A 19,012-nucleotide genomic window follows, 5' to 3' on the forward strand; every position below is an offset into this window, starting at 1 on the left:
CTTTTCCCCTGAAACCAAAGAACAGGGGGGAAATACAGGACTTGTTTACAGTTGGAGGGGCTAGGAGCTTGCTCATGAGCAGCTACCATGTTTCAGCTGAGAGAGTGATTAACTCCAGAATTCAGGGTGGTAGCTTTTACAGCATGATCAGTATTTACTATACTGCTTCCTGTAGTTTTTGAGCTATTTTTTCTGACCTGAAAGCACAGATTGAGGGAATAAAAATAGTGAAAAAGATTCCTGCAGAGATTAAAGTCAAATCAGAGATCAAATAAAGAAACAATAGAATGAGGAAGAAAGGAGTAAAACTTTGAATCAGGCTTCAGAAGCAAGCTTTGAGTGAAAGGAACAAGCCACCTACAGGATACAATTGTACTGAAGACTATGTCATCTAGTTAAAACAAGAAATTTAATTGTTGCCAATTACCTGGGAGCTCATTAGCACAATACCGCAACACTGACACCATGTGTGTAATCGTGCATTCCCATAAAGTACCTTATCATGTCAGTATATTCTTGTTCTGGAAGATGCTGGTGGGAACGGCAATGAGAAGTTTCTGATCTTGTGGGTTTGGTTTTATTTTAAGCTGCTGGGCAAGTTGTGCTCCAAAAGATAAGCTGTCAGAAAATTATTTTTCCAACCTGTTCTCATCCAGCATAGTAGTTTCGTCTTGCTACTAAATCATCCAGCCAATTCATGTTCAACAGTCAGCAATTTATCACAATTTTGAGGGTATAAAGGGCTCCAGAAAAAACATCGCAAGAGATGCCTTTTTCAGAACATACTTAGCACATTTGGTTAAGCTGTCAGTCATGTCAGGAAAAAAAAAATCATGTAGAAATTTCATCAGCAAGTATGTAGGAAGGCATTCAAGCTTCTATCATACTAACCTATACTTCCTTACGGGCAACAGTAGGGAAATAGGCACTTTCAAGTCCTAATTCATGTTTACCTTAGAATTCAGGGAACAGATTCTGCAAGTGCCTCTAACCACAAAAGGTATGAGATGACTATCCCAAATGTTAATATTAGTATTTGGTTAGAAATATTCCAAGTCTGTTATCAGTTTTTTGTTGTTATTGTTGTTTTTAATTCACATAAAATTGAATGTGCATATGTGGGTGGGTACACATGCTATAAATTGCTCTAATATATGGATATCTGCTACATTTAAGGGACAAACTGAAATGATCTAACAAGTATAAATAACACATAAAACACTCATGTATATACTGAAGAGTGTATGTTATACACGAATGATCCCAGAGTTACCTTCTGCAGCAATCCAATATAGTGAACTATTTATTCTAGCTAAAACTGCAAATCAAGGCTCAATCCAGAAATAGTATCTAATTGTGAGATTTTAAGAGTCAGAACAACAAATGGAAGGGGGGAAAAGTGAAATAACAGTTTATAAATCATACCTATCACTACAGTCTTCCCATATCCTTTGTCATTTAATTTAGCAGTTCCTTTTTCAAAATCAGAAGACAGAGCACAGAAAAAAAAAAATGTATTGGGGGTGGGGAGTAGAATGGTACTCAAAAATCTAATTTACTCTGGATATCTAATTTGCCATTGTCTTAGAGGGAATTATTCTAAAGAATAATTCAAGCAAAAGCATACTTTTGATGCACAAAGTCACTCTCTTTACATTAAGAATATCTGACAAGATAATGTAGCAAAATTCTCTCTATATAATTTTCCATAAAGAATTTACCAAACCCACACTTAGAACTCTGCTCCTTAGTTAGATCCCTCTTAAGATACACCAGCTAAGTTCATTAATTAATGTTATTTTAAATGAAGATATTCGAAGCATTACAGTTAGCGCAAGATACCAAAAATGGAGCTTTTTACAGAAGATCCAGTGCCAGGTCAGCAGTTTGCGGATCTGTGTTTCAGCACACAGGCTGAAGTAATCTAAATAGCATGGAGAACACAGGCACACATAAAATGCCAGTGAGGTATCGTCCTTGTTCTTCCATCACATATTCTCTTTGCAGTTTTTAAACTAATACCACTTCTTCCTGTGCCTGACAATTTATACGACTCCAGGATCTTAAAGCATTCCCCTTGCAAGGTCCCCCCCCCTTTTTTTTTTTTAACTTTATTTTGCATAAAAATGAAGGTGATATCATGAGAGCAGAGCATCACCAGGAAAGCTGCAAAAGGCAGTTCATGTATGTTAACAGCTCTCACAACATGTTTACCATTTCATCTTTACTATAGGTGCCATCAGTGGCAAATTACGAGAGAATTAAGCTGAGGAAAAATACTGCGAAAAGTCAAAAAAATTAAAGACCTGGGCTGCTGTGTTTGGGGCTCTGCAGACAGTCAGGACCAGTCCAGCAATGACATCCTGGATGGAGCCCAGCAGCGGGCCTGTGGGCTGAGGAGGGAGCTGGAGCACAGGATGCCCAAAGGGGGGCCAAGGGCAGGCCTTGTGCCCCAGGGGCAGCCTTTGTGTGTGTGCAGCAAAATGGCACGTGCGAAGGATACCAAGGAAAGGGGCCTCAGCCCCCTGTTCTTCTAAGTTATGGCATCTTTCAGCCCATAGCAGCCCCCTTTGAGGGCAGAACTGACTGCAGCAGACCTGGGCAACCAAACTATGCTGACGATATGAACTACCTGGCCCATGCTGGGCAAACCATCACCCAGAGTCCTTAAAAGAAGGACTGGCCCCAGCTTGCTGAGTTTCTCCCCTCTGTGCACAATCAGGGACCTATTTCCACCCCTTGGCTGGTGCCTGAAGGACTTTGAGCAGATTCCTTGAGAACAACAAAGCCCAGGAAAGACCATCTCCTCAACAGCCAGCCCAGGCTGCAGGGGAGAGTTGCACGGGTCGGCTCCAACAACCACTATTTCCAACAAATTGCCACCTGTAGCTGTAACAGTGTCACCAGCGATGGGAGACCCCATGGCCTCCACTTCTGCCTAGCCAAGGGGTCCACGCTCACCTGCTATCGGAGCAAGGATAAGCGCAAGGGAGAGACTGGGGTGGGGGGTGGTATGCAGATGAGGAGCAGGAAAAGAGCACATGGGAGGATTGTGCAGGAGAAAAGAGCACTGCTCCTCATCAGCCTGCACTCAGCCCCTCAAGAAAGTCTAAGGCAGCTTAGGTACYTGCCAGAGAGGTGGAGAAGACAGAAATCCCACAGGCAGGCATAGTCTCCTTGCAATACTAAAACAGCTCTTGCATTTCAGGTCTTTGTGAATCCCTCTCTTCCTGACCTCTGCTGTTCCCTGCCCCTGCAGTGAGAAGAGGTGGCATCTCTTCTGCACTGGACCCCGACGGAGAGGGGAGGAGAGGTCCTGGCCAGGACTCCTGCCTCATCACACCCAACCCTGACCCCACCACAGGGACAGAGGCAGGGGAGCTTCTGACCAAAGTACAGCCACACCAGTCAAGCCTGAGGGCAGAAGCTGGCAAAACACATAGCCAGTGTGGGGAGATGTGGCTGGCAGCACATCCTCAGAGAAGGCAGCAGAGGAGAGAGCCCGCTTGAATAAAAACCTTGGGACAGAGAGGAATCACCAGGAAGGGTGGGAGGGTGCCACAACAGGGGACAGAGTACCAAGAGCTCGGCTGGGAAGCCACAAAGGACGGAGATGGGCCTGGAACCACCTGGCCACAGGCTAGCACTCCTGGGTTCTCCTTTGCCTCTATTATGCATTGGTGAGTCCTTCTGTCCCAGCTCAATGCTTGTTTCCAAAAGAGGCTGATGAAAGACAACCATCAGTCTGGAGAAGCTGAAAGCCTGGAGCACCTGCCTTGCCTAGACCAGATAAGTCCACTTTTGCAGCTGGGTGTGTGGAATGGGGAGAAACTGGAGACAAATCAGCTAAATCACATCTTTGACCCACTCACAAGCAAGCAGTGCAATTCCAGCTGCAGCTAATTTTGTGTGCTGCAAAGACTGCTGGAGTGGGCTGAAGACAACTTCGCAACACAGATGTTCAGTGAGCAAACTGGGGAGGTGCTCTGCTTTATCAATGAGTCACCAAAGCTGACTCATGGACAAAGACAAACTGGCTGGGGAGGCAGAGGCTGATGGTGGCCTGATACCCTCCTGAGATGAAGAAAGCAAGAGAAAATGAAGTAAGACTACTAGCAGAATTACAGCCCTGAACTGCTGGAAAGCAGATTTTGGCTTGTTCAGGGATCTGCCTGAAGGACAAAGGTGTCCAGGAGAACAAGCTGATCTCCAAGTACAGCCTCCTCCAAGCACAAGAGTGGTCCATTTGGACATGCACGAAGTCGCACAGGGATGGCACAAGTCCAGCATGGATGGACAAGGAGCTCCTACTTAAGCTCAAATGCCCAAATGCAAAGAAGGTGGAAGCAGGAAGGGGCTATCCAGGAGGAATACAGAGATGTTGTAACTAATGTTAGCGTAGGTAGTGCTCAACTGGGCAAGGGACCCAGTGATTAAGGACACAGAAAAGATCAATGGTTTCTTTGCCTCATTTTTTTTACTACTAAGGCTTGCCCTCAGGTTTCCCAGGTCTCCAAGCACAGTGTCTGGGGGACTTTACCCCCAGTAAAGGAAGGTGAAGTTATGGACCACAAAAGCTAACTGGACATGCACAAATTCATAGGACCAGATGGGATGTATCAAAGGGTGCTAAGGGAGCTGGCTGATGTCACTGTGAGGATGCTATCTTCAAGAAGTCACTGTGATCAGAGGAGGATCCTGATGATGGTGAGGAGGCAATTATCATATCCTTCTTCAAAATGGGAAAGGAGGATATGGGGAACCACAAGCTGGTCAGTCTTGCCTCAGTGTCTGGCAAGATTATAGAACAAATCCTCCTGGAAGCCACGTCCAGGGACGTGAAAGACAAGAAATCAACTGGTAAATCCACGCTATCTGTTCCAAAGGACAAGCCATACTTAACTAACCCGTCATTTCAGCTCACAGTTTTACACCATTTGTATTTTTGAGTCTCATCACTCAAGAAACTCAGAAATTTACACAGATTATGGATCACGGTGCTGTCTTTTGATTTCATCGTATTGTTGTAAACATTGATTTCTTCTAATATATAGCTGAAATTTTACAATATTGGACAATCCCATGATAATAGTTTTGAATATCGAATTATTTTCATTAGAAAAGTAGGCATATCATTTGCATTCCCCCCAGCCCAAAATGATCTGCTTCATATACAGCAGAAGACTGTAGAAAGTTAACTAAAATCTTGAGAAGGATCCACTACAACAAGGTAGATTCATCAGAAATCCTCCTTTGCCTCCACTGAAGAATCAGTTTTACAAAAACCCACGTGAGTTGAAATCATGGTCTGTCACTCTTCTACACTAATAACTTCAAGAACTTTTTCAAGAAAGGTGCCAACACCACTTTGTCAGAAATCCCCTCCTGAACTGTGTAGAAGTAGTCAGTATTCTGGGGAACTTGCCAGCATGACAATATTTACTGTATGACTAATATGCATTAATGAAGCACAAATGGACAACTATTTACTTGTGCTAATAACTAAAGCGCTTTATTAGAGCTGAGGCCTCCAGCATGAAGGATTGCCAGGTTCCCCTTACTTGCCAAAATTATGTCCAAAAAATGGAGCCAGTGTGCAAGACTTTAAGAGCTACAGCCAGTATGTAGTAGACTCTTAAGCCATTGTCTAACATTCAGCTTGCAGAGGACAAGGACGCTCCAAAACCACTGGCTGTTTCTGAGGGTTTGTCTTTCATTGTAGAGACTAGGACATGCACACTGGTCTTGCCAGTACACAAGCCAAAGCTATCTTAAAATAGCAGCAAGGCTTGAGAGCTTTGTTGTACATTTGTGTTCTCCAATTGCTTGCTTGCTGTCTTTCAAAACTGGAAAGAAAACACTATCATAATGCCTCAGATTAAAGCATCGGTACTATGTGCCAAGAAGGACCCTTAACACGAATATTCTGGTCCTATGTAAACTACTACTGAAATCTGATCAATTCAGTAAAATTCCATCCTGAAAAAAGCAAAGCCAATTCTTCAAGAATAAGGATAAAGTCCTAGTTCTGTACCTTGATTTCCATGCCACATCTCTGAGAATGGCACACACCTGCAATGGTGGAAATGAAATACAAACATGAAAAGCAGCAAAGCTTTGTGGGAACCTAGGGATAACTAAAAAAAAATAAAATAAAGTACTTCAGACTATAATATATTAGATATTGAAAAAGAAAAAAAATTCTAAAGGATGAAAATCAAGCAGGTGAAGATCCTTTCCAGTCATAGCTAGTGCTAGCTAGAATTGATGGATTCATCCCTAGCTTTACTAAGGAAGTGACACATCCCCAACCAAAGCCAAGCTCACTGTGATCAGTGAGTTTAGATCATCCTTTCTTGAGCAGCTCAAGACCAGAACTCAGCCACAGCATTATGACTACATGGCCTGCAAGCAAAGAAACAAATGGTCCCTGCCAAGAGACATCACATTAAAAGGAAGTTTTGGAAGCTTCACCCACAGTTCACTTGAGAAATAGAAAATTTCTGCTTTTAGAGTTGGTGACACTTAACCAACTTCATATGAGTTTCTGTGTGTGTTTTTTTTCCCCCCCAACTTAAAAAAAAGTCATGGCTTAAGTGCCTATGAAATTCTGCCCTTCCTTGGATCAAACAGTCTCCCCTTAAACTGTGTAAGRCAAGAAAGTATATTGGGTGTAACTTTTAGCAGGGTCTGTATCAAGATATACTTCTTAGAAATACTTAAAGACTATAAAAATAACATTATATCTCTGTTTTTCACCAAGGACAGAATAGGCCTCTCCAAGTCAACTGGCATGGACAGCAACATTAAGAATTATCTGAGCCACAAGCATTTTCCTGAAAAGCAACAGCTCCAAATACACAGGAATCCGATCTTCCTCATAAAAAAAACCCAAAAAAACAAAAAACAAAAAACCCCCCCAAACCCCCCAAAACAACCCCACCCCAAAAAACACAAAAACCCCCAAAACCCCACCCAAAAAAAAMCACAAAAACACAAAAAAGCCCAAAAAACAAAAAACAAACAAAAAAAACAAAAACCAAAAACCAAACCTTCTCCAGCAGTCATTATTTCTCCATAAGTGAAATACAGAACACACTGTAGAAGGAAGGTTCGTTAAAAACAAAAACAACCTCTCTCCCCGCACCACACACACACAACTAGCATAAAAGTAATTCCAGTTGACTAAACAAAGCCAATTTTAAGTAACAGTTCCATTCTGTTATATTTCAGGCTCTCCACAGACTTGGAAGTGTGAAGCTGTCCTAGGATTAGTACACCAGTTTCTCTCTTCCATTAAGAGAGAGCTGTTACTAACATGAAAACATTCCTGCTGGTAGTTCTCCAAAATAACTAGCTGGTAAATAGCTTGTTATATATTTATTCTTTTGGAAAAGATCCCATTCAGAATAAATATACAGAACTTAATTTGGTGCTATAGTCTGCTAAACTTCTTGTTATCGTTACTTCACAGTGGTCTCTTGTAAAGTTTTGTGAAAAAAACACCAGAAATAGGTCTGTTTTTTTTAATCAACGTAGGTGTTCTTAGAATCCAGAAGTGGCATCTTCAAAGTTGCATACAAGCCAGAACCTGGAGAGATTCACTGCTTTTTGTTTTCTTGCAAAGCAGTCTTGCAAAGAACATGAATAAAATCCATGAAATTTTCCCTATAAATTCTTTCATCAATTTTCAACTGCAGTGAAGAGACATAATACAAGAAAAACACTTGCTTGAACATGTGAAATGAATGCATTTGAATGAAAAAATCCCCAAATGGCATAAGGCAGGCACAGTTTTCAACTCCACCCTCAGCTGTGAACACATATGGCACCTGCCTGACTTCACCAAAAGCCTGGCTTCACAAGCAGCACCAGACTGCTCATATTTTCCAGGAGAATGACAAAGCAGATCAAGACCAAGAGTTTCCTCAGAAAAGCAGTAAACTTGGCAGATCTGAACATGTATGCAAACTATGGCTAAGTCTAGGGACAAATCTAAGAGAAAGCTCATATAAAATGATGCAATGAGATCAGAAAGATTGATTCAGTCTACTGGTTAAGCACGAGTGTGAAACCAGCAAGATGCAAAGTTGAGCTTCATTACTCAATTTCCTTACTTGATTTGCAATACCTAGATTGTTTCCTCACTGCTGTTCAAAATTCAGGGAAAAGCAGTATATGAGATGTGTGATAATTAGAACGCTTTGAGTCTTTTTTTGCAGGTTGAAAATCATGTCTAGAGAGAAATGTGGATCTAGACATTAAAATTGCTTGTTCACATTCAAGAAATGCTCTTTATATTTTGCCAACCAACTTCCACCTAAATTAGAATATAAAAATAGAAGGTTAAACAGGTCAAATACAGATTTTCAGTTAGAACTGTAGACAGATAGAAGCTGGTACAGCAAAAACACAAAATGATGGGTATTTCTTAGGAGAAGGAAGACTAAAGTTATTTGTATAAAATAACTTCATGTGAAGTACAAATTTCTTTGACGTTCTTTTGCTTCCTATACAATACTCTGATCACATCTGAAAGTGGAGCCACGTACACTTCCRATGCCATCTTTAAAATGTGAGTACTGTATTTTTATTTTAATGTGAGTGTAAACAATGGCTTTTGGGACAACTCTTTTGGTAAATCTCTTTCCATGAACAATAGATAGCGGCTAGAAATACACCTCCAGTTGCTCTTCAACAAAATCTACAGAGTGGCATCAACCCTATCTGTAAAATTCATTCGCAAGCTGCACTCAGGGAGACAGATTTCATAACTTCATATTGGAGGCAAGATGTCTTGTAAAAACATTTACTAATGTTCTCACTGCCTTGTACTTCATGTCTGCTGCAGTCCATCAACCCTATACACCACTTGCAACATGCAAACTGCTAAAACAAGAGCATCATCAACAAAATATCTGTTGACTAACACCATATTTCAGAAATCTGATGACTTTCTGCATTGGCAGTAGCAACATTTCAGCTTCACCTCTTCATACAGTATGTAGAGGAATGATGCAATTCAGTCATGCCTCTGGTGTTTTCCACTCAGCTACGCTCAAGTGCTTTGAAAGCCTGTTTGAGCCCTGCGTTGTTCCACATGGCCCTGCTAGCAAGAAAAACCCCAAACTCCAGGCGAAAGTCTATACAAGCAACGTTCTTGCACATTTCAGCCTAAAGGGAATGAACTCAGCCACTGTTTATTTTGAATCTTAAAAGCAATAAGAAAGAGAATAGTTCACCATAGCTGCAATGCACAATTGTTGATAGCTCAGTGAATGAAAGTTTTCAAACTGTGTCAGACAAACTACGAGGGCCAAAACATAGGTCTCAACAGCCCTCCCCCACATAGGTTTTCAGGCCACTTGGACACAAGTTCTGCAATTATGGTTTTGGGGTTTTTTGATGTTGTGTTATGAAGCACTAAGAAGCTTGTGGCACCCAGACATTTATTCATACAGCAGCATGTGTATCTATATTGACACTATCAGATTGCTCCATCCCCAAACATTTTTTTGTGGCAGAGATAGGACTAAGTCATACAGGAGGCATCTGGATTTCATAGGAATGAGGTGTCCAGCACCCACCATGACACAGGTAACTTTGAATTAGAGATATGAACATTTTGGTTTCTGCTTAACCAGAAATCCTCTCCAAAAAAACCTTACCAAAGCAATCAACTCCCGAAAAAGTAGAAAAATAAAATGCAAAAAAGACATGCTCACAGAGACAAAGGACACCAGCTATAAATGCTGTATGCCATGGACTTGGATTAGATTACCTCTAAAGGTGCCTTTTAATTTATTGTATGATTTTATGGAAAAAAAGAATCAAAATGCCATACTATACTCTGGAGAATTTGTACCTAGCTGTTCCTCCAACTTAAGGCAAGGATATGTGACAATTTCTATCATATTAACAATAAGTTTTCTCCACATCCATAAATCTGACAGCATTAAAAAGGAGGCATATATCACACTAGCTAGCTTCTAATGGATAAATTCTCTTAAGTACTTATTTCTCTACTCTTGAAGTGCACAAAGCTTTTCAAGTATGATATGCAAAATTCTGCTCTCTTATTCGGTCAGCAGGACTATTTGCAATCCTGAAATATAGAGTTCTGTACATATAGGAGAAAACAATTTGAATTTTCTCCCTGTTTTGTGAATATGGCTTTGTATTGCATTTCGTGCAAATGTTAGATGCCGAGCATGATCCAAACAAGTCTTCTCTCTGATAAGAATTCAGCCCTGTGAAAACAAACTCTGTGGAGCTTAATTAATAAAACAGTCATTCCCACAACTTGGTTATGGGAAAGTAAACTGGGGGCGGGGGGGGGGGGGAAGACAGAAGATGAACAGAAAATCTCATGCTTGCATGCACAGATTTTCATGTTCAGAAACTAAGAAAATTGTTTTGTTATTTATGACGTCAGAGACTTGCACAATTCATACATCAAAGGGTTAAAGAATTAAATCTTTCCTAAGAGTTCAAGTCACTGCACATAAATACTGTTGTGACTACAGATTGCAAAAGAATGGAAACACAGTAAATCATCCCATTTTTTCTGAGAAATTCTGGGACTATGTTCTGAATTTCCAGGAACAGAAGACAAACACTGCCAATTCTCACTGTCGGATTTTTATTGAAGAGTTAGAAAATTTGGAAAGGGCTCCTGAAAGCCACTAAAAGGTAGTATTGATTTTTTCCACAAAGCAAGAGATTGTTTCCAGGAGAATGCACTCAGTGTGACTGGTTTATGTGCTAACTCCCGAGATTGATTTAAAAAAAAAAAAAAAAAAAAAAGGCGCCTCTTAAACAGGACCCCAGAGCTTCTAAAAGCAGCAAATATTGCACATAAAAAGCCCAGCATGGAAGTTAGTCAGAGGCTTTTGGCCTTTCCCCTCTCCCCAAAAATGGGAAAAAGAAGAGCAGAGGAGACTTAGCCAGAGGCCATCCTAAAGGATATTCTGTAGTACATATACATTTTTGCAGGTCCTCATTTCTCTTGCTGTCAGTGTTTTGAATGCAATCCCAAACTTAAATGTGTCAATTTATTCTAAACATCGAAGTTGCAACATTAAGATCCCAACCTTAGGGACTTTGGAAGAATGTTCTGTACAGACTTCCATTCATATCAAGTCAGAAAATGTACTGAAAAAAGAGAATAAGAATACTTGTTCACACTCTAATCTAGAGCATATTTAGTTTAACCTTCTTTTAGCCTTTTTACCAACACAATGCTGGCACTGTAGCCAAGTTTGAAAGACAAGTTGATGAAAAGCTTCTAAGTCAGATTTAGTAGGGGTGGAAAAACAGATGTTCAGTTTTTGTAACGTGAACTTAACTTGTGACAGAAGGCAGAGTAGTTGTGAATGGGCTTCCAAAACTAGTCTTTAAACCCRTTACAAGCATTTAGGATAGTTAACACACAGTAAGCTATGACCAAAAATATTAGCAGGGAGTCACTCTCCCACCATCTTAAGTCAATCACGCTGCTCTGACAAATGTGCGGGATCCAACCAACCGAGCTGCAGACACAGGCAAGAGCATCTTTTGATTGTGAAAGAGACTTCTAGTCTATTGACTGTCCTGGACTTAAGCAGATTATCTACAGGTTTTGTAAGAACAAGGGGAAGTGCCAAGGGAAATTCACAGTTGCCCAGCTGTGCTGGAGAGACTCCTGTCTCTGAAGTTACAAATGCTCTTGCACTTTTAGAAAAGGTAAACAAATTTTGGGATGGGGGAATGGAGAGTGTCGTCTTAGTGCTTTGGTTTCAAAATTCTCATGACCACCTTACAATCTCCAATTTCACTTCTGTTTCTAGCTCTCCTAGTTAGTGAGAAAAGCCTAAGTGCATGGCTGGAAAGCACTCAGAACTCAAAATACAAGTCTTCTTTTCCTTATGCAACCCCAATCTGATGACTTTTTGAAAGCCTGAATAGTTTAATTTGAATGATTAACTACAATATTTAAAAAAATGCAGGTAAAAGTTTGATACAGTTATTTATTGTAATTCAACACTGTGGAACAGCTGAACAAAGATCCAGGCTTTCTGGACTAGAAGATCATTCACCTCCAAGAGAAAAATAATGTGCAAGTCACAGAAAACAAATTTGCTCAGAACATTTTAGAAAGATTATCAAATATTTAAATAACCCACACTAAGATAATATATATTTGCCTTCCCCAGCTCATTGGTTCATAAGCAGTAAGAATTTGCCACAGCTACGAGACAAATTTGAGCCTTCTCCATCACAAATTTGCCTGGATGAAATGGCAGCAAGTCTTTGATGTACCTCATGGCTGCTGAACTGGGGCACTAAAGACACTATTTTCATGAGAAAGTTTCATATCTGGTAAAGAACTTGTGGTTCAGAATCACTGCCTACAATTTAAAATTTCTCTTCTATAGATCTACATTCCTTCAGCTTACTATCATGACTCAGATGATGCTCCAAGTGAATTTGAAGTGTAATTTCACAGTGCAACAAAAAATATGAAATCAAGGCACATCGATTCATGTATTCTTTTAAAACCACAGACCTAGGTATAATAATACAGATTTTCATGACACCTGATTTCTCAAAGTCCATTCAGTCTTTATAACTGGAAAAGCAATTCGAACAGAACTGCTACAATTTTTCCTGTTATCAGGAAAAACATTAGGGTGAATTCAACTGACAACAGCATAAAGTAAGGTTAGTCTTAACTAATTTGAGGTTTTCTGTTGGGGAAAAAAGTTTAAGTTCATGTATTTTGAATTCAAAGTATCCTATAGAGGATTTTTTTTTTCTTTTTTTAAGTAAGTAGCATGACTGTAGTAATCACTGCTGGCAATGTTTCTCTTGAGACAAAGGGAAAAAAGTTTAAATGTCATATGGTACTCTATTTACTCATTTGTGTATCTGCAGGGCCCAAAATCATAACTGAATCCTTATGGTGGTAGGCACAGCATGAAAGCAAAGGAGGGGAAAAAAGGGGGGAGGGGGCAAAAAGCAGGTCATGCCTGAAATAGCAGATTTGCAGTTCCMTAAAAAATACAAAGCATGCATTATGCCAACCACAATTGCCTGAAAAAAGGAGAACTTCTATGTGTGTTTTTGCCTAGCACCATTGAACTGAGTTGAGGGGTTTTCTGTTTTTTTTTTTTTTTTAAATATATATTCTTTGCAGTATGCCATATTGGCTGCTTAGATACAAGATAATGACTAAACAAACATACGATCTCACTGAGTGTAAAAATCTCTGCCTTTGTTCCTACAAGCGTAACATTCAGCAAACATGGATACTTTTTGGTGCAAGGCATTTCACCGGTATTGTTGCTTATCATTTTTCAGGGGGAATGGAGTGCTTTCTTCCAAATACAAACTGGCTAATCTAAGGAAAGGTATCAAATCTTAGCCAATATAACCTACAAATCCAATTTTTTCAGCAGTAGGTCTTGAATACAGGATGATAATAGAGGTTCTGTTACCAAAAGTTAGTAAAACCCAGAGAACAGCCAGACAGCTATTGGCAGACTGATGAAAAGTTTGAATTCACAATCAATCACTGGCACATAGCAACACAATGCTACAATCTGACACGAACATGCAGTTTCATAACTTACTATCCGATAAGGAAGATGTAAAAAGGAGTCTGGGCAGCCAGCTAAAGCCATTTGTTCCTTCAAGTTTTCTTCAGATTACATCTACTGCTTCACAGGACCTGCAGAGTACAGACAGACTGTCAGAAACCACACTGAAGACATTTCATCAACTTATTATTGAAAACAGTTGGAGAGGGAAGACCAAGAGGAGCAAGATGAGGTGACAAGGATTTGCATCAACTTGGAGTAGCAAATCTGCAAGTTTGCTGTCTGCAGTCTGGAAAATACATTCATTTGATACTTTGCTAAACAGCCCAATGTAGCTATTCTCAGGCCGGACGGCTCCTGTTCTGTTGTGTGTCCCAGGAGGAAGAGAAAGCTTTTATTAACACATAGACCCTAACCATTTGAGGACTGGCACTCATCAACCACGGCTGCATTTTCCATTATGGAAAGAAAATGTTGTAATTTGGGAGCTAGTTAAGGTGACAACCACCTATGTAGCATTAGCCTTCAACACAGCTACTCTACTTCTTCCCCCTTTTACCCCTTCCAGCCTGTCTTTTCCCTCAGGGCTTCAATCTCATGCAATATTTCAAACAGATGCAGATTTGCATGGAAAGTCCTCTTTTCCAAAAAAAAGATTTCCTCTTTTGAGTGAGTATTASCAGCAACTTTGCAAGATGAGTAGTGTTTCTCTTATGCATCACTTCTGTGTTCAGACAGAGTTTGAACAGAAGTCTACAGCAAGCATGTTTAGAGGTGCACATAGCTAAAGAAGTAAAAATGACAAAAGAGAAGACAGTATTGAAGCAAGGCCACTGTACGTTGAGCAAGTGATTTTAACTACTGCTTTGTAACAACGGAAAGAAAACTAAACAAAGGCATTGCCACACAATACTTCCTAGTCCCAAGATTTCTCCCAAACAGTTAAATTTGGCTAAAGACATCCCTGCCATATGAAACGAGTGACTATTCACCTTTCAGGAGAGAAAAAGGGGAGCAGAAGACTGCAAAGTTAATGAAGGATTTTTACTCTCACCACAAACAAGCTCTTGTTTTGTTCAGTATTATAATTATCAATTATTGATTCAAAACAGAAGTCTTCAGTTGAACAGACTACCTGCTGCTCTTCAGTAGGCATGAACTGTTACAGAAGTCCTGCTGAGAATTTTGGTTTGGTGTCAGTTAAGTCACGGACAAAGGTACAGGATATCTTGGCAAAAATGCTCCAGGGGGAGTTGCAGCCTATAATCCAAGGAAACCATCCACTGATCTAGGAAGTTTTACTTTTCTAGTTCCAGAAAAAATTTGCCTGAGACAAAGTAACTTTCTTGTCTACCAGAAAGGTAGACGAGTTCCTGGGAGCTCCCTTCCAGGAGAAAGTTACTGTGCTTCTTGTTTTCCTGATAGCAACCTTCTGGGGTCAATTCATATAGCTAATTGCCTTGGGGAAGAAACTGTTCTTGGCAACAACAAATTTGCAAATGAATTTAATCCACTACAATGCTTAAATCAACTTGTTTATTTTAGATACTTTTCCCATAAGATTAAGACTAAAATCTTATAGGATTCACAGTAGAAATAAAACATACCCTCAAACATCTAACTCTGCAGGCATGATGCCCAACTTGTACTGTTGCTAGGACCTTTCATCAGACATGTCTTTAAACACATAAACAATGGTCTACAACTATCTAACTCCCACTCTACGCCTAAAAATCTGCAGTCAGTTTTTAAACAGGGAATGGAAGATTTCATTTTCAGGGCAAGATTTGCCTCACTCTCCCAATGTATTCTGGAAGAATTAAACACAGATTTAAGGAAATGCCTTTTATCTTAGCTGTGTGCCAAAAGCCTTTCATTTGGGGGAGTACAGGTTTCTGTAAGTACATCAGAAGTTAAAGTCGGGCAAACCATTGGAGTAGATGTTCTGAAGTTGGGATAATGCAATAAGAACAAAGAGAACTGTATGATTAGCCTGTAAACCCAGAGCGGTTAAAGAAACTTTAGGAAAAGGGATAAGGGAAAGAAATCAGTCTTGCACTGCAACAATTTTATTATTACTTCAGTTTTTACAGAACAGGAAAAGGTATGACTGCTATAAATTTAACTGTAGGTTGTTCTGGATTGAATATAAAAATACCAGTCTTTCTCTATCTAGATGTTTCAGCAAAAGTCACTGATTCACATATTGCAAGATACACTAAATATGTTTCCAAACAATACCAGACCAATTTGTCTACTCTAGGGCGTGCTGTAGTTTACACTACAGCCCCATTACACCAGTGGAAGATCATCAATTACCGCAAACAATAGTTCAAGTCAAGATTGCATAATTTATCAAGACCTATTTGTTTCACTGCTGCATTCCTGAGTATTCATCGGTAAACACCGCAGAAACAGAGGAAAGCAATAATCTTTAGATGATATCATTCCTAGTCAGTCACACATTAACACTGATTTAAGATCACATCTCTTTTGTCTTTCTAAAGGCAGTTTATCAAAGTAGTCCTGCCCTAGTAATACAAAAAGCCTTTGCTCACCTTTGAGATCTAAAGCCCTATTGTACCACAACATCAATGAGTAATAAATTTTATAGGGACAATTCATAYGTTCAACAGATAAAAATTAGTATTTAAAAACAACTTTTTCTTTCCTATAGACTTTAAACTTGATTTTTAGCATATCAGTTCTCTTCAGAGACCTTAACTGTGTATTAACTTGAATGGTGTCTTTCTATGCAAGTTAAACAGCACAAATCACAAGAAGTTATTCAAGTGCCAAGTTACTGCCCTTTTCCTAAAATGCCTTAGATGGGGAAGGGAAATTCTGAAGGCTTCTAAATAGAAAACAAACCATGTAGTCACACTGTTACAAACCCCAGCATATTCAATGGCTAGAATAACTGCCATGCAGCAGCAACCCAGACAGTGTGTACAGATTCAAAACCAAGAGGCTTCACATGCTTTACTGGCTTAAGAGGTCTTCCTTGGACGGAGTCCTTGAAAGAAGTATAGTCATGATAAACCAGACTTTAAATGCCATAAAAAAGAATCACATTTGGCATGATATTCTCTAATTTAAGAAATAATCTATTGTGATGCATAGATTGAACATCTCAGTCTCTCTGAAGTTTTAAAGCAGCTCATATAATCTAAACAAAGATTCATGGAAGAGAACGCAGCTACTAGACACAGCAGTTTGAGCAGAAGGGTGGAAAGAAGGGGCCAGCAATTCTGCTCAGACCAGCACACATGTCCTCAGCTACGGCAGTAACGGACCTCAGGGAACAGACCCCGGGACCAGCTGGAGCAGTTGTCCCTGCAACGTTGGAGGTTTAAACCCTTCAGAAGGAGGCAGAAGCTCTGGGGCTGCAGGGAGGGCCTGGGGCTTTGCACTGAGGCTGTGGCAAGAGGTGTACCTCACTTGCAAAAGGTGTACAGTTGTTAAGGAGTTGTGCTGCCAAGTCAAGGAGCTGAGGGAGAAGGTCATCAGACTGTGCAGCATCAGAGAGGATGAGAAAGAGTTTGACCAGATCTTCTCTGAGACCCTGCAGCTTCAAGACCCCAAATCTCCACGAGTAGCAGAGGGGCAGGCAGACTCAGTGCCTATCAGGTTGGAAAGCAGAAACTTGATAATAGCGGGAGACTCCCATCCGCAAACCTGCTCTGTTGTCTAGGGAGGTTTGCTGCTTGCCACATGCTTGCGTTCAGGACCTTGTGGCGAGACTGCCAACACTTGCCCAGCCCTCACACTATTATCTGCCCTGCTCTTCCATGGGGACACCAACAGTACTGCCAGKGGAGACCTGGAAAGTATCAAGCGTGACTACATGGCTCTGGGAGTAATAGTCAAGGGCATGGAGTTCCAGGTGGTTTTCTCCTTGATCCTGCCAGTGAGGGGGAAGGGCTTGAGGAGGACTGGATGGATCCTGTGGGTCAACAATGGTTGCACAGCTGGTGTCAGCAACACAGTTTTGGTTTCTATGACCATGAGACCCTTTTTGAGGCCTGCTGACTGCTTGAAAGAGATTGGATCCACCTGACAAAGTGGGGCAAAAGTATCTTTGTCAACAGGCTGGCCAAGCTGGTAAGAAGAGTTTTAAATTACAAATGATGGGTGAGGAAGAGAATGACCACCAATCAAGTGAAGAAGTGGTGGACAGGGATGGTAAACAAAGGATRCAGGGTGACGTGAACAAAAGGGACATCCTAACCAATGAAAAAAGAGATGAAGTGGAATCACCCCAGGTGTATGCACATAAATAAGGAAGTGCCTACAGGACTACATTACGCAGAAAGCTTTCACTGCCTTTCTCAGAAATCACCACACTGGGGTGCCTCTCTGAAGCACCTGTACACTAATGCACACAGCTTGGGGAACAAACAGGAAGAGTTAGAAGTCTGTGTGCAGTTACAGGGCTATCATCTCTTTGGGATCACAGAAGCCAAAGCCCATCTGTAGTTGAAACTGGCAAGGGACATGAAGGGCAACATGAAAGGCTTCTACAGGCAGCAAAAGGAAGGAGGAGAGGAAAAATGTGGGCTCACTGCTGAATGGGGTGGAAACCCTGGTGACATAGGAAAAGATATGGAAAAGACAGAGGTACTTAATGCCTCCTTTGCCTCAGTCTCTACTAGTAAGATTTGCCTTCAGGAATCACAGGCCCCTGAGATCAGAAGAAAAGTCTAGATCAAGGAAGGTGGAGGAGGATCAGGTTAAGGAGCACTTACACAAATGACATATGCAAGACTATGGGCCCTGATGGGATGCACCCATGGGTGCTGAGGGAGCTGACTGATGTCACTGCGAGGCCACTCTCAATTACCTTTCAAAGGTCATGGAGATCAGGAGAGGTGCCTAAGGACTGCAAGAAAGCAAATATCACTCCTATCTTCAAGGAAGAGGATCCAGGGAACTACAGGCTGGTAAGTCTCACATTGATCCCAGAGAAGGTGACAGAGCAAATAATCCTGGAAATCACTTCCAAACACACGAAGGACAAGAAGGTGATCAGGAATAGTAAGCATGGATTTATGAAGCGGAAATCATGCTTAACCAATCTGATAGCCTTCTACAATGAAATGACTGGCTTGGTGGATGAGAGTAGTGGATGCTGTTTATCTTGAATTTAGCAAGGCTTTTGACACTGTCTCTCAAAACATTCTCATAGACAAACTGATAAAGTACAGCCTAAATAAGCAGACAATGAGGTGGCCTGAAAACTGACTGAACTGCTGGGCTCAGAGGGTTGGGATCAGTGGCACAAAGTCCTGCTGGAGCCCAGCCACCAGTGGCATACCCCAACATCCTTATTAGTAACCTAGATGAAGGGACAGAGTGCACGTTCAACAAGTTTGCAGACAACACAAAACTGGCAGGAGTGGCTGATACACTAGTCGATTGTGCTGCCATTT

The 19,012-nt window shown here is 40.8% G+C and overlaps 1 protein-coding gene across 1 annotated transcript in view; it reads right to left on the bottom strand.

Annotated features, from left to right (window-relative positions):
- The window catches only part of GRB10 (growth factor receptor bound protein 10), a 112,764-nt gene extending 99,098 nt beyond the window's left edge, over nt 1-13,666 (bottom strand). Inside the window, exon 1 of the mRNA XM_026072067.1 lies at nt 13,614-13,666. Within this exon, the coding sequence (XP_025927852.1) occupies nt 13,614-13,664 (51 nt within the window). The 5' untranslated portion in view covers nt 13,665-13,666. The remainder of the gene's footprint in view (nt 1-13,613) is intronic.
- Between the last annotated feature and the right edge of the window lie 5,346 nt (nt 13,667-19,012).

This window comes from Apteryx rowi, unplaced genomic scaffold (genome assembly GCF_003343035.1).
Source record: "Apteryx rowi isolate R43461 unplaced genomic scaffold, aptRow1 scaffold_337, whole genome shotgun sequence".
NCBI lineage: Eukaryota > Metazoa > Chordata > Aves > Apterygiformes > Apterygidae > Apteryx > Apteryx rowi.